The sequence below is a fragment of the Cyclopterus lumpus genome, chromosome 4, assembly GCF_009769545.1.
Source record: "Cyclopterus lumpus isolate fCycLum1 chromosome 4, fCycLum1.pri, whole genome shotgun sequence".
NCBI lineage: Eukaryota > Metazoa > Chordata > Actinopteri > Perciformes > Cyclopteridae > Cyclopterus > Cyclopterus lumpus.
The window spans coordinates 13,388,211-13,404,972 of record NC_046969.1 but is presented as its reverse complement, the minus strand read 5'-3'; the positions used below and the strand labels follow the sequence as shown (position 1 = coordinate 13,404,972).

At 45.6% G+C, this 16,762-nt stretch overlaps 1 protein-coding gene across 2 annotated transcripts in view; it reads right to left on the bottom strand.

Moving 5' to 3' along the window:
• Positions 1 to 16,762, bottom strand: part of dennd1b (DENN/MADD domain containing 1B) — a 102,203-nt gene that overhangs the window by 36,138 nt on the left and 49,303 nt on the right. For both annotated transcript variants that reach the window (XM_034530194.1, XM_034530193.1), the window contains 5 exons: positions 16,130 to 16,183; positions 15,447 to 15,557; positions 5,119 to 5,219; positions 2,870 to 2,915; positions 1,155 to 1,256 (listed from right to left, as the gene is read on the bottom strand). In XM_034530194.1, coding sequence (XP_034386085.1) covers positions 1,155 to 1,256; positions 2,870 to 2,915; positions 5,119 to 5,219; positions 15,447 to 15,557; positions 16,130 to 16,183 — 414 coding nt within the window. The remainder of the gene's footprint in view (positions 1 to 1,154; positions 1,257 to 2,869; positions 2,916 to 5,118; positions 5,220 to 15,446; positions 15,558 to 16,129; positions 16,184 to 16,762) is intronic.

The following is a 16,762-nucleotide window of genomic DNA, read 5'->3' as shown; positions in this document are numbered from 1 at the left end:
GAGAGAGACAAGAAGGCAGACAGGTGTCATGGAACTCGAGCAGCCAGGCATTGAGGCGGGCGATAAGGCAGGCAGGCAAACAGGCTAAAAAGTAGCCAGGAAATTGTATAAAATGAAGAGAAAGATCGCATCATTGCAGGTTGTAAGGAGGCATTAAGACACACTAGCAGTCGTACTAGGCTGAGCAGTAGTGCTAAATCAGGAGAACCAGAGAAGTGTGGGAGTGTGACAGGGTCTGGAGTCTGTTGGGTAGTGGATTGAATTATATATTGCGGGTAGGACAGGAGTCCGGTAGGCAGTGGAACCTGAGAATATACTGTTAAGAGTGCAGGAAAAAATGTGTCTGCAGCCTCAGCGGGGCTTCACAGAGGAGCTTTAATATATACATCCATAAAAGCAGCTAAACAAATAAATTCCTTCGACAAAGTCGGGGAAGACAACCCTGTGTGTTGTTCTCTGCGTTTGTGTGTGTATATGAGAGAATGTGTGTGTGTTTGAATGTGTGTAAATGTGCGAGTGACCCGCACATCGTGGAGATGCTGACCGGCGTCAGTGCTCCTTTAATTAAAGAGACGACGCACTGGCAGGTGGCTTCACTGCCCACACTGGTAATTGGCCCCCTTCTTCCCACTATCTCCCTCTAGAAAATCACCCATCTCTGCCTTTTCTTTTCTCTTCTCTGCCTTGTTCCCTCCTCCTATCTCTCGCTCTCACAAACGTGCCAGTGGGCAGGCAGAAATGCAAGACTTTGTGAAATAATGATTAGAATGGATGGAGATGAAGGGAAGGGAGTTGCACATTTTCCCACAAGCCTCTGATGGTCGGGGAATGCTGTTTGCCTTCAAGCGTCATACGACGCGACGGGAGTTTACTTTAGACAGCCACAATCTGAGGAGCCAGTACTGTAGTCATTAATGATGTGGGGAGGGGACAGAGCTGTACTTTGACAACTTTCTGCATGTGTATGTGTTTGTGTTTGTGTGTATGTTTCTCTGTCTGTGTGTGTGTGTGTGTGTGTGTCTCGATGTGAAAGAGGAAAAATGAACCTTCGGCGTGTCATGCGTAATGAGACAATAAAGGTTGAGAAGCTGCGGAAGGAAGGAAGGAAGGAAGGTGTGTGTGTATGTTTGTGTGTCTGTCTGTCTGTCTCTCACCACGTCACTGGGCAGGTTGTGCAGGTCATCAAAGGGACTCTCCAGGGTGTTGGTGTCCACATTCAGAATAACCACATCCTCCAATGACCGACTGCGTACTCTCTAAAGGAGGAAAAGTCCAGTGTTATCAGCAGCAGTGCCATAGTAACTAAAACAACTCTAACCACCTCACAATATGGAACAAATCTCTAACAGTAAATATTATTACAACATGTCCAATTTTGCATTCAGAATTTTTCAGATTATTGACAATTAAAAAATGTTTGGGGTATTTAAGCATTATTTATTTACAATCTAGCACATCAGAGCAATGTATTGAGTGAAATATTGGCAGAATCATGTATTTTTTACATATTTTAAATAACAAAGAACCTGAGAATATAGTTTGGTTAATTAATCAAATCATGAAAGAAAGTTGTGTTTGCTAGCAGACAAAGTCCGTACTGTCGGCACAGAAAGGATAAAGCACAGCGGTCACATTTAAAACCACACTGTCATCACACTCCTTTACGATTAAGGATGAAATACGGCGTGTAGGAAAGAAAAATATTAGGACATCTTTACTGTAACACACACACACGCTCACAACATGAAGAATGGCACTGAGAGGAAACATTTGGATTGCGCAAACATTCTCCACAGCACCAAAACCTCATGCATCAACAACAACACACGGATGCTGTGCTGTGCTGCGTGCATTCTGATGGCGACAAATTCAACTATTATTTCAGTGTGGCGCAGGACGCAGGCAGGTGTGTGTGTGTGTGTGTGTGTGTGTGTGTGTGTGTGTGTGTGTGTGTGTGTGTGTGTGTGTGTGTGTGTGGGGGGGGGGGGTTAGCATAGTGTGTGAATTTCTAGTTTGTCACTTTTGTGACAGCCTGTGCAATGGAGGCTCACATGCTGATCTGGACTAATTATGTAGTGGCGGAAAGGGGGTCTGTCACGGATGCAGAGTGTGATAAATACTGCCACTGCTGCAACTGTCAGACAAATATCACACACACACACACACACACACACACACACACACACACACACACACATGTGCATTACAACATATGCATTTGCACAATTTACACACAAAAACACTTACATATTAACACTCACACACACAAGTGCACATGTGCGCGTGCTTGCAACATGCATTCACACACAACAGCAGTGCTGGTGAAGGCTTGCCCCCCAACCAGCACACAGGGTTTAACAATGAAGTAGAAAAGCTCTTTGTTCGCAGATGCTTTTTCTGCCTTTCTCTCTCTGTCTTTTGTACTTTTGGTTAAGAATGCACACAAGCAAGACAGTGAGATAAAGAGGGAAAAACAATCTGTCACTTTTTTTGATTAAATGTGTTGCAGATGCCAAATTTTGCCTGAAATAAAGATTGTACACCCAAATTAAAAGCAAAATTCACCAAACGAGGTGCAGCATAATACAACTCACCATACATACTGTACAGAGGGAAACGGACTAAATACATTTACAGCACAATTCCTAATTGTTATTTAGTTGTTGTTTTTAAGAAAATCCACTGAAATTCATAATGTATATCTGATGCACACAAAAAAAGAAGTCATCATTCAGAATATAAAGTACAGAGTTTTCAAAAATATATATCAATTTGCAGCAGCATTTATAAATATGCACACACGGTATAATGACATTTACACACATGCACATTTATATGCATACACATACACAGAGATTAACTAACGTACCTCCAGCAGACTAAGATGAACACCCACAAAGTATGGCATGGGGGCACTGTAGATGGAGAGAGGAAAACAAAGCTGTGAGCAATATCAATATTCGATGGGTACATGCAGTGAATAAATATGTATTGAGGCTACACTGGTACAGCACATTTCATACAAAAGTAAAAACTTATCGTTGAGGATATTCTTTGATTAACAGATTAGTGGATCTACAGAAATCTACTAAATCAAAATGTTGAATCTGATTCATCTTTATCAAGAGATAAACTGGCATAAATCCCAGACTATTCAAGTGAAGATGTGGTGTTTTTCTTTGTATTCTTATATAATTGTGAACTGAATGCTGTTAGAGGTTACCAATCTGAAGATATGACTTGGCTGTAATATAACTTGTGATCATTTCAACTTTTTATCTACAAAATTATTAATTAGAAAAATCAATCAATCATTTAAACAAACATTATTGAATACCCCAAGCGATATCTAAATATAGACCGAATGATCAGCGCTAACAATGCAAGCCCAAATTATTTCCAAAGTAAAATATATTACACCAACTGCTGGTAAGGATGTGAAATTACTAGAATGCAACAGTTGTGCACTGGATGTGTTGAAATGAGATAACATAATCTGAATTTAGGCATATAACCCAATCATATCACATGTAGGGCAAAGCCGCTGACTTAAAATCACATGACATAAAAATAATTTCCCCAAGAACCAAAATTGGGAAACAATTTGATCAGATTTGTGTGTTTGTGTGAAGACAAGCAAATATATGTAGTGCTACTAATACAAATAAAATAAAAAAGGTTTCTGTCACTATTAGGATTTTCAGTGATTGACTCGTTGCTTAAAAGTAAGTATAATAAGTTATGTTATTCAAAAAGGTTTTGTTAAATTCTTCTTCCACCCTCAGCTAACAATATGCATTAATTAACTCTTATTCCTAGCTCTATCTATTATAATGATACACATATTATCTGAACAGTAACTACATGAAATGCTTTTGCATGACATGTAATAAAGTGTTCGCTCTAACAAGATGCAGGATTCAGAAGACAGACTTGGAAGTGTCAAACGTTCTTATTTTACCCTAAAACATATGCTTTTCATGCTTATCGTCATGTCATTCTTGTTTTATGTGATATTTATCTCCAGATTGAAAGTTAGTAGCAAGGAGAGGCTGAATCATAGAGTACGTTACCCAAACACCAAGGCAAATAAAATAAAGAAAAACAGTCAAATAATAGAAACCATTTTTATGATGAGGTTTACCGAGCAGGCAATAATCGGATAGCTTTGGGTCAGTGTAGTTGTGGCCAGAAGGATTCAGAAGGATTCAGAAGCCACAAGCGTGTAATCAACTTAAAGCAACAGCAGGCCTGTAGCTCTGAACACACACACGCACGCACACACGTGCACACACACACGCACACGCACACACGCACACGCACACACAGAGCATCTACTATAATTTAGTTATATAATCAGTGCATGGAGGACACCCCTGTGATTAAATAAGATAACGATGAGTCTTCACAGAGTGTTGAAAATCACATTTCACTGTCAGTGAATAATAGCTTTTTGAAACTGACGTGTCCCTCATGGTTACAGTACTGTGATGAATGCGTTATTGGCACTGATTTGACAAAAAACAGCTCCTTTTACAGAAGCTGACGTTCCTACTCTGCTTTTTTTTTACATGTGCATATCTGAAGTTGATATTAACACATGTAGATTTGTAAATGAGCTTATGCTCTCCATTCAGCTCCAATCGAGTCCATTCAGATTTGTTAGATTTTAGTTGGATGGGAGGTAATGAACCCCTGAGAGGCTTAAGATGATGCAAGTTTGGTGCTAGCACTGGCATGAAATATGGAGCAAGGTGATCCAGGTCGTTCGTTATGTCGACGGGCCACACAGGAGAAGGCGCACACAGAGAGGAATCGTGAGAACGACTCGGAGAACGGGGGGGAGAATATGTGAACATGTGTGTCTGCACTCTTTTACACCGAGGTTTTAGCGACAGAGCCCGCTGTATGACCAGCACACATAGTGAGATGTGTGATTACGTGCCTCTACTGTCAAGTATGTGTGTGAGTGTGCATGTTAGAGGGTGGCTGGAAACAAAAGTGAGGAAAAGGGAGAAAAAAGATGGGGGTGTAAACATGTATTATGATGATCCTGATGTTTTTTGTGTGTGTGTATATGTGTGTGTGTGTGTGTGTTTCAGAGGTGGTCAGCCTTACCAGCAGTAGTCCAGAAGATGCGGGGGCAGTACAGGGATGAAGATGTGCTGCCAGTACATAGGAAGGAGCAGAGCAGCTGCACCGTGGATACATGCCGTTAACTACAGAGAGGAAGAAGTGAGAAGACATACTCAACACAACTTTCCAAGGCGACACTTAAACTAAGAAAAGCAGACATTTCTATGCAGGAAACACATATTATTGTGTTTCCTCCATCCATCCATCCATTATCACCCGCTTATCCGGGGTCGGGTCGCGGTGGCAGCAGGTTCAGCAGGCCGACCCAGGCTTCCCTCTCACCCGCAACACTTTCCAGCTCATTCTGGGGGATCCCGAGGCGTTCCAAGGCCAGCCGGGAGATATAATCCCTCCAGCGTGTCCTCGGTCTTCCCCGGGGCCTCCTACCAGTTGGACGTGCCCGGAAAACCTGTAATGGGTGGCGTCCAGGAGGCATCCTGACTAGATGCCTGAACCACCTCAGCTGACTCCTTTCGACACGAAGGAGCAGCGACTCGACTCCAAGCTCCCCCCTGATGTCCGAGCACCCCATACTCCCGCAGCACCCCCCACAAAAACCCCCGAGGGACCCGGTCGAAAGCCTTCTCCAGGTCTACAAAGCACATGTAAACTGGTTGGGCAAACTCCCAGGACCCCTCCAGTAATCTTGCGAGGGTAAAGAGCTGGTCCACTGTTCCACGACAGGGACGAAATCCGCACTATTCGTCTTGAATCTGAGGTTCGACAAGCAGTCGGAGCCTCCTCTCCAGCACCCTGGCATAAGCTTTTCCCGGGCGGCTGAGCAGTGTGATACCACGATAGTTTGAGCACACTCTCCGGTCCCCCTTCTTGAAGATGGGAACCACCACCCCGGTCTGCCAGTCCATGGGCACTGTTCCCGACCCCCATGCGACACTGAAAAGGCGTGTCAACCAAGACAGCCCAACAATGTCCAGCGCTTTCAGCATCTCAGCGTGGATCTCATCCACCCCTGGCGCCTTGCCACCAAGGAGCTTTTTGACTACCTTAGCGACCTCTGCCAGGGATATGGGTGAATCCACCCCAAAGTCTTCCGGCACTGCCCCCTCTCCGGGGGACATGTTGGCCGGGTTTAGGAGTTCCTCAAAGTGCTCTTTCCAACGCCCGACGATGTCCCCAGTCCGGGTCAGCAGTTTCCCCCCCCCTGCTGAGAACAGCCTGGGGTAGACCCTGCTTTCCCTTCATGAGCCGTCGGATGGTTTGCCAGAACTTCCTTGAGGCCAACCGAAAGTCCTTCTCCATGGCCTCCCGGAACTCCTCCCATGCCCGAGTTTTAGCCTCCGCGACCATCGCCGCTGCAGCCCTTCTGGCCCGCCGGTACCCGTCAGCTGCTTCAGGAGACCCCTGGGCCAGCCAGGCCCGAAAGGCCTCCTTCTTCAGTTTGACGGTTTCCCTCACCCCCGGTGTCCACGACCGGGTTCTCGGGTTGCCGCCACGACAGGCACCGATGACCTTCCGGCCACAGCCCCGAGCAGCTGCGTCCACAATAGAGGCTTTGAACAAGGTCCACTCGGATTCCATGTCCCCAGCCTCCCTCGGGATTTGTGAGAAGTTCTTCCGGAGGTGGGAGTTGAAGACCTCCCGGACAGGATCCTCTGCCAGACGTTCCCAGTTCACCCTCACTACACGTTTGGGCTTGCCAGGTCTTTCTAGCCGAGTCCCCCGCCATCTGATCCAACTCACCACCAGGTGGTGATCAGTTGACAGCTCTGCTCCTCTCTTCACCCGAGTGTCCAAGACATACGGCCGCAGATCAGATGATACGATTACAAAGTCGATCATTGATCTCCGGCCTAAGGTGTTCTGGTACCAGGTACACTTATGAGCCACCTTATGTTCGAACATGGTGTTCGTTATGGACAAACTGTGGCTAGCACAGAAGTCCAACAACAAAACACCATTCGGGTTCAGATCGGGCAAGCCGTTCCTCCCGCCAGGTTTCTCTGTCATTGCCCACGTGAGCGTTGAAGTCTCCCAGGAGAACTATGGAGTCGGCAGGCGGCGCCCTTTCCAGGACCCCTCCCACCGACTCCAAGAAGGCCGGATACTCCGAAATGCTGTTCGGTGCATAAGCACAAACAACAGTCAGAGCCTTACTCCCCACAACCCGTAGGCGCAGGGAGGCGACCCTCTCGTTCCCCGAGGAAAACTCCAACACAGCGGCGCTCAGCCGGGGGCTCGAGAATATCCCCACTCCCGCCCGGTGCCTCTCACCCTGGGCAACTCCAGAACAGGACAAAGTCCAACCCTTCTCCAGGAGCTTGGTTCCAGAGCCCATGCTGTGCGTGGAGGTGAGCCCAACTATATCTAGCTGGTACCGCTCCACCTCCTGCACCAGCTCTGGCTCTTTCCCCGCTAGTGAGGTGACGTTCCACGTCCCTAGAGCTAGTCTATGCCGCCAGCGATCGGCCCGCCCAGGTCTCCCGCCTGGCCCGCCGCCCGGTCTACATAGCACCCGACCCCGATAATTCTCCCTGCGGGTGGTGGGTCCACAGGGTGACTGCTGCTCCATGATGTTTTTTCGGGCTGAGCCCGACCGGGCCCCATGGTCGAAAGCCCGGCCACCAGACGCTCGCCGACGAGCTCCCCTCCGGGGTCTGGCTCCGGGAGGGTGCCCCGGTTTCCCTTGTCCGGGCAAGGTAGCTTCAGTCCGTGGGCTGCTTATCATCAGGGTTTATTGAACCGTTCTTAGTCTGGGCTCTCCCCCGAGACCTGTTTGCCTTGGGAGACCCTACCAGGGGCTGATGCCCCGGACAACATAGCTCCCAGGATCACTGAGCCACTCAAACTCCTCCACCACGTTAAGGTGGCGATTCATTGTGTTTTCTGGTAATTTCAATTTTTTTTCAGTCTCAAGAATTAACCCACAGAAAGAACTGCAACAAGTTCTAAAAAAATAGTAGAGAATAAATTGGTCTAAAACAAGTCTTCTTTTCTTTCTTATACATTTCTTTAACTTATTCAAGGTTCCTACGCAGCTAAAATCCTCAGAAGAAGTCTATATAACTGCAGCTCTATTTCCTTCTGAACAATATGCTGTTAATTAAGAATATAGAGGTCTGATCTAGGTTGTTGCTGTGGTGATGCTGTGTCTTGACACGCAGACATAAAATATGTTTGATATCATTGAGTTAGCTTTTAATCTTGCTCACAGACAAAAGCACTCCCAAAAAAAACGTGGTGCACAGACACATCTAGTGCTGTTGTGATGAACACGACCCGCAAGCTATTGTTGGAGGAAGAGAAGAACAGACTGAGAGTTGAAGATCAACCAGTTGATAGGAGCCTTGTCTTAAACACATGACAGCAACACAGCAGAGGAGAGACAGATTGATGAGGAGGTGAGAGGGAAAGTACTGAAAAGACTGACGTGAAGAAAGGCAACACATGCTTTACACACAGGGAACATGAAACCAATGTTTCCTCCATATTGATTCATTTGTGGCAGGTCATGACTGCAGTAATATTGCTTCTTTTGCACATGGCATTGATAATAAAATGTTAATAAAAAAATTATTCAAAGCACAGATTCTAACCGGTTTCGCACATAGAAATGAGAGCGAATACAAGCCCAGTGTTCATTATTAACTGCTTTTCAATTCAATGTCAATGGGAGAATTGTGCTGCGACCAGCACAAAAATAACAAAAAAGGAGCCCAAAACAGTGCTGACAGCAACCATAAAAATCTAAAATACACCAACTGGTTTGACTACGAAATTAAAGAGAAAATAAGCCCTTTTTTTAACAAATAATGAGAAGCAATCACATTAAGATGGCATTCCTGTTCAAAGGAGCTCACTACATTGTCAAACAAACATTACACATAAAATTAAAGTCATTGTCTCCCATTGTCTTAAAACCAGAAACCCCCTCTTGACATCCCGTCTCATGAAAACCCAGCTATAGTAATGACCTGCAACACACACACACACACACACACACACACACACACACACACACACACACACACACACACACACACACACACACACACACACACACACACACACACACACACACACACACACACACACACACACACACACACACACACACACACACACACACACACACACACACACACACACACAGACACAGACACGGCAGGAGAAAGAGGCGTTAGCTCATCCCCCAGATTAAAATAACATGATTAAATATGGAAAGAGAACAGAGGTCTGAGGGGCTCCTGCGGGACTTCATTAGGGCAAATTGCCAAAGAATGAAACATGAGTTAGCCAAGAGAGACTGCGGGCTAGGCCAATACCGCAGGGACCCCGGAGCAGCAGCCGCCGTTATACTGCTGCAGCTTCACAGTCAATGTGTGAAGCGGACACACACTATCACACACACGCACACAACTACCAGGAGACCCCATGCTCACTCACACATACAGTGTCACAATTGACCGGCCAAAAGCGGATGATCCAACTGAAACCCACCGCGGCCGGAGGAAGAGAAAGAGTGCCCCACCCTCGGATTGCACCCCAAACATCAACACCGGACATCTGAAGGGCTGAAAACAAAACGTGTGTGTGTGTGTGTGTGTGTCCATGTGGCTCCCTCCCTGAATGTTTGTTTTCACTGCATTCATTTTTCATATCGGCATAGAAAAAAAAGGAATGATCTTTTCTTTTTTTTTTTATCGTCTCTGGGCTTTTCTCGAATACACCCAGTCCCACAATAGTTAGGACTTAATCAACATTTAATTGGTGTCTTGCTCTGTGTATCTGCATATGCATATTCCCGCTGCATGCCGTCTTCAAATAAAACAACAATGCCACGCTCCTGTCAGGATTAATTCCCTGGCAAACAGTTTGTTTTTTTGCTAATTCTGAAAATAAATCAATGCTATGAATATTTATGTCTGAAAGTGAGGCACTTGGTGGAAGAGCTACTAACAAAACCATCACACCCTTCTCCCTTTTCCAAAGCGAGGATGGTAAGGGGCCATTAAATTGTGATGAAGAGAGGTCAGCAATCCGGCTGTGGATATACATACACACACTGAGCAGGGCGCCAACAGGCGAGTGTATTCCTCCTCTGGGAGTGCGAGACAAGCCCCAGTCATTCACTGGTACCAGGAGGTAATGGCACAGAACACCTCGCTAACCAACTCCAATTATCTCCACCAGGCCTCAAGGTGAGCCCCCCAACTGGCATGATTTACTCTCAGTTTGAAAGCGAAAACAGGAGTCTCTCTCTGCCTCTCTTCTTCTCAGGCTGGGTGGCTGGCTTTGGGGAGTTAGTTGAGAGGGGAGGGGGGAGGTTCACTGATACTAAGATAATGATTTATAAAGCAAAATCTAGATTTCTGTTTTCTTTTATTTGTTATCTCTAAAGCAATGGAGGCCTGAGATAAGGCATTTGGAGGGAACTCCAAAGGAATAGTTCACATATTTGCTTCTCTAATTCAGCCTAATACAACACTCTGTGTCCTTGTTCAGGTTTTATAATGAACAAGGCATGAAAAAGTAAAAGGAATCTAAACTGGAAAAAAGAGAAATCGAACCCCTCTTTCCTTTTCTTCATTTAGAGAGGGGGGGCTTCACATGAGAGTGGGTCATGAGAGGCTAAGGCTGATAAAATATTTGCCAGGCTGATAAATAATAGATGAGTGGAGCCAAATGGCTTACACGCTCCACAAAAGACCTGGGTGCTTAATATTCCATTCAATGGAGAATCACAGATACAGTCCCCAAGAACAAATACAGGATTAGGTGCTGGGTCCAGTCCTCAGGGACCAGGGCTCTGCCCTGTAATGAGGGGCTGCCTGCCTCTTACGCTGTGTGTGTGTGTGTGTGTGTGTGTGTGTGTGTGTGTGTTTCCCCCGTCCTCAGAGAAGCTAACCGATTATACAGCGACAGCCTGCTTCAAAAAGCAGTCAAGGTCTTTGGTTCTGCCCCAAGAGCGTTTTTAGTGAGACAGAAAGTGTCACACTAACACTGGTTTTCAAGATCCATTCAACGGGACTAAAGGAAGGAGAGACAAAAAAAAGAGATGGCGAGAATGATGTGAAAGTGGGAGAAGAAGAAAGAGAGAAGTAAAGAGATACAATTTGCATTGCAACTTTGAAGTAGGTAGCAGTAAACTTAAGCTAAAAGGTCACACGCCCGTTTGGTCAATAATGGGGTCTGAGTGTGAGTCAATTGCCGTGTTGCATTCAATACAATACAACATACTCATAGTATACAGGAAGAACTACTGAATGTCTTAGCATACTGTTATTTGCAGTTATTGTAAAAAATAAAATCAACACAATCAGTTTATATTAACAGGATATGTGTGATGTGATGTCAATCAAACTGGGACTTTGTCACTACCAATTCAACTTCACAAAGACATTCAAATGTTTTTCAATGATTTTATAGTAAATCTTTCTGCTGTGTTCACAAAGCTGTTTTACCACCATCTACAATTGGTTTAATAATTTCCAGCTGTGAGCAGCCCCCCCCCCCATTTCCTTTGTGCATTGCATTGTGGGAAAATAATGTCCATCAACAGCACTGTTTTTCTTTTGAGCCCACTTGTTTAATTCACTGGAGTGATATACGTATACCCTGCTTAGAAGTAGTATGTAGCAAGAAATAGGGATTCAGCTAATGTGTCTTTTTTTCTGAAAGAAATTAACAAAACATCCGAATTATGACAAACACTTTCACCCAATTAAAAAAAAATTACAGGTGAGCAGAAAAAACAACAACTCTTCGTATGCATACACAACCCTTCAACAGGGATGTTTCCTTAAAGAGCTGGACCCACCGGAGACCTCAGATCTTCTAGACACTGAAACTCTGAGCTCAGTCAGCTTCCTCCCACACATTCCTCTTTACCTGAGCAACTGGACATGTTGATGTGAAACAGACAGAATATGGAAAAACTGCTACCGTGGGGGACGAGATACACCTTTTTCGCATATTTTTCCTATTAAACGGCAGTGTTATGGAGATTTTACTGGACTGAGGACATAACAACGCTTACTCCCTCTGCTTAGATACTCCTAGATGAGGGGATCTTTCACACATGTTAAATTACAGTGAGAGCAGAGTGTGAAACAAATAGCTGCTGCTCCAGGCAATGAAATTCAATTTGACAGGAGGAATGGTATCAACAGAGTCGCTCTTGACCTCTTCACACCAGCCTCAAACACTCATTTCCCCTCCACTAGCCTTTCCCTCCAACTCTGTCCCTACGCACTCTCCAAATTCAATCCTCTCTTCGCTTTTCCCAGCCTCATTTCCATTCATTTGTTATTCTGTCTTCCTCCTCTCATCCCGCTGCCTTCTGTCCATTGCTACCTCTCCCTCCTTTCTCCTGTTGGTTTATCGCTGCGTTAGCCTTTCCCTCTCCCCTCTACTGCACAGAGTAAGTCACCAATTATGCGCGCTCTGCTTCTCCCTCTGTTGACAAATGCCAGTGTCAGGCCCGGCACAACGCAGGTGTGCCACAAACAAGTAGGTGGCACAGGACGAGAGAGAGAGGGCACACAGGATGAGTCAGGTAACGGCTAACGCAAGGCCTCCCACACACCCACTGACTCTCTCACAGAAAGACACAAGACATAAGGTACAAACACCTGTGAGCACAGAAGACACACAAACAGATGCATGCAAAAGAGACACAAACACCCACAGCATGCTCATGTAAATTCACAGCGGCACAAGTCAGACACATGGCATGGGGCTGAGATAGGTCTATTGAGGAGAAGCATGTCCCGATGTTCTGCAGACGCCCCACAACAGAGAGTCGCATTAAGACACCCAGGAAGAGGGAGGCAAAGTCAGAGAGAAAGAGGTGTGTAGCCAGGATAAGTAAGAGACAGATGGACAGAAAATAATAATGTCAGTGAGGAAGAATAACTTAGATAGAGAGAAAGTAAAGAGACAGAGAGAAGTCATGGAAAGAGAGGAGAAGAAGAACAGAGGAAAAGCCAGGAAACAGAGAGACAGCTGGCACTCTAGGGTATGGTGGATGGATAGTTCCTTGTTAGCATAGGCCTGACAGGCTGATGAGAGGGCTGCTGTCAGCCGGTGCTGGGCCGGGCTGTGTGAGTTTGGGCGATAGGCAGGGCAGAGGATGGGCTCGAGAGCTGGGGGGCCTCGGCAGATGAAAGACACGGAGGGTGGTGGGGCGATGGGGGTGGGGGTCCTCCCAACTGACTAGTTAGAGGAAGGGCCGATGCAGCCCTATTATACAGCCCTATGACAAGGCTGCACGCTCGACTGGCTCCCGCCCCTGCGCCACCGCCGACCAGCCTTTTAAAACAGTGGTACCATTCACCTCCGGTCACGAAACAGCAATAAGTCAACTGACGCATTGTTGTAAGATCATGATTTATTCCTTTGCTGTTGGCTGCTTGCGAGATGCGGCGGCCATGTACCGGCAGACTGACACACTGGGTTCACCGGGGGCTTTAACACAGGCAGCACCTAGAGCAGGCAGAATAAATGCAGTATATCGTTGTGAGTGTGTGTGTGTGTGTGTGTGTGTGTGTGTGTGTGTGTGTGTGTGTGTGTGTGTGCATGTGTGTGTGTGTGTGTGTGTGTGTGTGTGCATGTGTGTGTGCGTGTGTCTCCCACCTTCCACTTTCTCTTTGCTTGGCTGAGAGGCTGGACAGGCGGAGGTGGTGAAAAGCAGCTGGATGGTACTAACGATGTTACTAAGAATACCTTCTCTCATACATCCTCTATCTGTGGCAAGCAGACTATAGAAATATTACCTGTCTATCAGGTGACTGCTAACACTCACTTTAACAAACATTTTGACAAACTTTGACGTTAATTATATATTTCCCATCTTAAGATATTTGATCACAAAACAGTGGTGTGGATAATGAGCTGGGCTTTTTGCATTTAAGTATGGATACACTTAGATCGCTGGCCTACAGATTCATGGCAGCCATTTCCACCTGAACTAGGAGGTCATTCTACCCAACAGCAAAAAAAACACATCACAGGAGCAGTAATAACATCAGGCCTGCTAGTAATCCCAGTGGAGATGTGAAAATACCTTTGTAATGCAGTGCCTGACATATATCGCTACCAAACCAAAACACCTCTCCCTGAGGAAGATAGACATGGAGACAGACAGATGAGTTGATAAAGGACTGCAGAGGATAAAAAGGTTTACGGGGGTAAAGGTCTGACGTGGAAGCTCTTAAAAAATCCTGTCGGCATAAATTTCTAAAAGAAACAAGCCGAGATTAGTCTCAGAGCGGCAGAAAACTATAAATCACAGACAAATATCGCCTCCACCCCCTCATCCTGCTAAAAAGAATAACACCTTCACCCTTGAGTCTGATCATTTACATCGTGTAACCCTCGTGTCACAGCACAGTGCGTAGCCTAGACCCTGAGTGCAGTGCTACTAGTCTGAGGTGCTGAGGGGAGACAGGTGATATTCTCTGAGGGTTGGGTAATTTTTACAGCTCTTTCTGAGTATAGCTCCTATGGGAGACCTTGGGTATCGTTCCCTCCAGCACCCATCACCACCCACAGGCCCCTCCGGCTGTTCAGTGTTCTGCAGCCTTGTAGATACCAAGGCAGGACCAGCTACCCTACAGATACCGAGAGGACTTGGATGACATCACTTCCCTCTCCCATCTCATCTGTCATAAACATTTGGCTCTGCCTCATCAGCCACATAGATAACGGGGGGAGGTTGGAATGAGGAACAGAGGGAGGAAGAGGGGAAGAAAGACAGAGAATTCCTCCCTCATACAGACAGAAAGAAGGGACTTTAAATTATGTGAGAGAGTTAAGACATGTAATAACGGATAATTTAGGGCATTTTGGCCATTAATATGTCGCAGTTATAAGACAAACAGCAGATATAATCCAGCTTTAGTGTGGATTTCACAGCTTGTCAGAGCCCGAGCGGTCTGAGCGCAGGACGCTCGGGCAAAGAGGAGTGGTAGGGGGGTTTGATATACTGCTAGATTATTGATGAAGAGAATCATGTTCAATCTAAAAAACAGTCCCAACATTTGAGCTATATACTTCTATAATTGGTATCTGCATTTGTAAAGAAGCCAAAAATAGCAACCGTGACTCTCCATGAGTGTAAATTAGAAAAAGTGAGATAGCAAACATGAATCCTAATTCACAGAACATGACTTACTGAAAACACAAAGCTTAACAATGTTGGACTAAAAGCTTCACCTCAACTTCAATGAAATGTTTCGGAAACTTGCCCTTCAAGTGGTTGTGGTATTTGTTTTCCAACCTTGTGCCTGACGGGGCAGAGCTGATAACTGACTGCAGCTGAGAGAATGACTGGGAAGGAATGGACTCACAGTGCTAAGCTTGCTTGAGGTAATGATGATGCGCCGTTCATGCAGCATACTGGCGTAGAGCTGGAGCATGTTGTTGACATCCACAGCCACAAAGTACTCTGTCAGGTTCCTCTGGAGATAGACAGGAACAGAGGGATATTCAGGTTCATAACAAACTGTCCTTGTTTACAGTAAAGTATCAATGCTACAGACGGGGAGAGTTTGCCATAAAGAGACAAACAGTACTGGCTGTAAAAGGACTTGGACTTCAATCTCTGCACATATTGTTTTGGCAGCCCCCCAAAAAATGGATGAGAAATACAGATTTAAACCATCTAATATAGTCATGTTTGGAGAAGAAGATAACGTGTCAATCAATGTTGCTTGAATTTGTCAGATTGATAACTGTTTTCATCTGGTGTCCCTTGTCATAAAGACGTGGGATGCTCCATGCTTGAGCTACAATTTTAATAGAACATTTAAAAAAGGATCATGTGTTCAATTAGAAGCCCACGACGATCACTGAACTTGGACATTAAAAGCAAGAGCACCACAGGAGTTACAACTGAAACAAAAGGATGATGCAATGATTTCAAAAGGTGGCAAGTGTATTTGATTAAAAACGATTAGAGGCAGAGATGTTTCCAGAAGAAAAAGCATCTCTCTTGAACTCCTTTCCTTTCTTTTTTTCCATGAATACTTACACTCTCAGGGATGGTTGGCAGTCCATTGATATCCGGGGCGATGAAGTAGGAGTGCTGCGAAAACACAAACATGCAGGAGAAAGAAGAGGGAAGGTCACAAGTGAAGCATACCACTCACACAGAAAAAAATGAGGGGAAGAAGGGGGGGGGGGAAAGGCCATTCACTTTGTTCTATGATTTATGGCTCATCTTCAGCTCTGTCTATATGAATTGCTGAGCTGGTGTCTGAACTGTGGCAATGCTTTTATCAGGCCTGCAGAACAGAGAAAGCTCAATAGCAGCTCGGCTCCCCATAGACACAGACTCGGGTGATGTCTCCGGTGGAAAACTGAGTCTTTATTTAAGCATTAAAAAGGCTTGGGGAGCACCAACACACAGACAACAGTATGTGCACATGTGCTCATGTGCATCCACACATCCACACAGACACTCACACACAGGTTGTTTAGAGGATCACAGGGCTGCCTGTCTCACTTTGGGAGAGCAGGGCAGGTTCAGTGTTCAGATAAAAGGGGCCTGAGAGAGGTGGTGTTTGGAGACAGGTAGACAAAGCATCAACTGAAACACACTGTTGTGTTTTTCACACACACACACTCTCCTGTATGCTTATCACACCTGCGTTTCTCGAGGCCT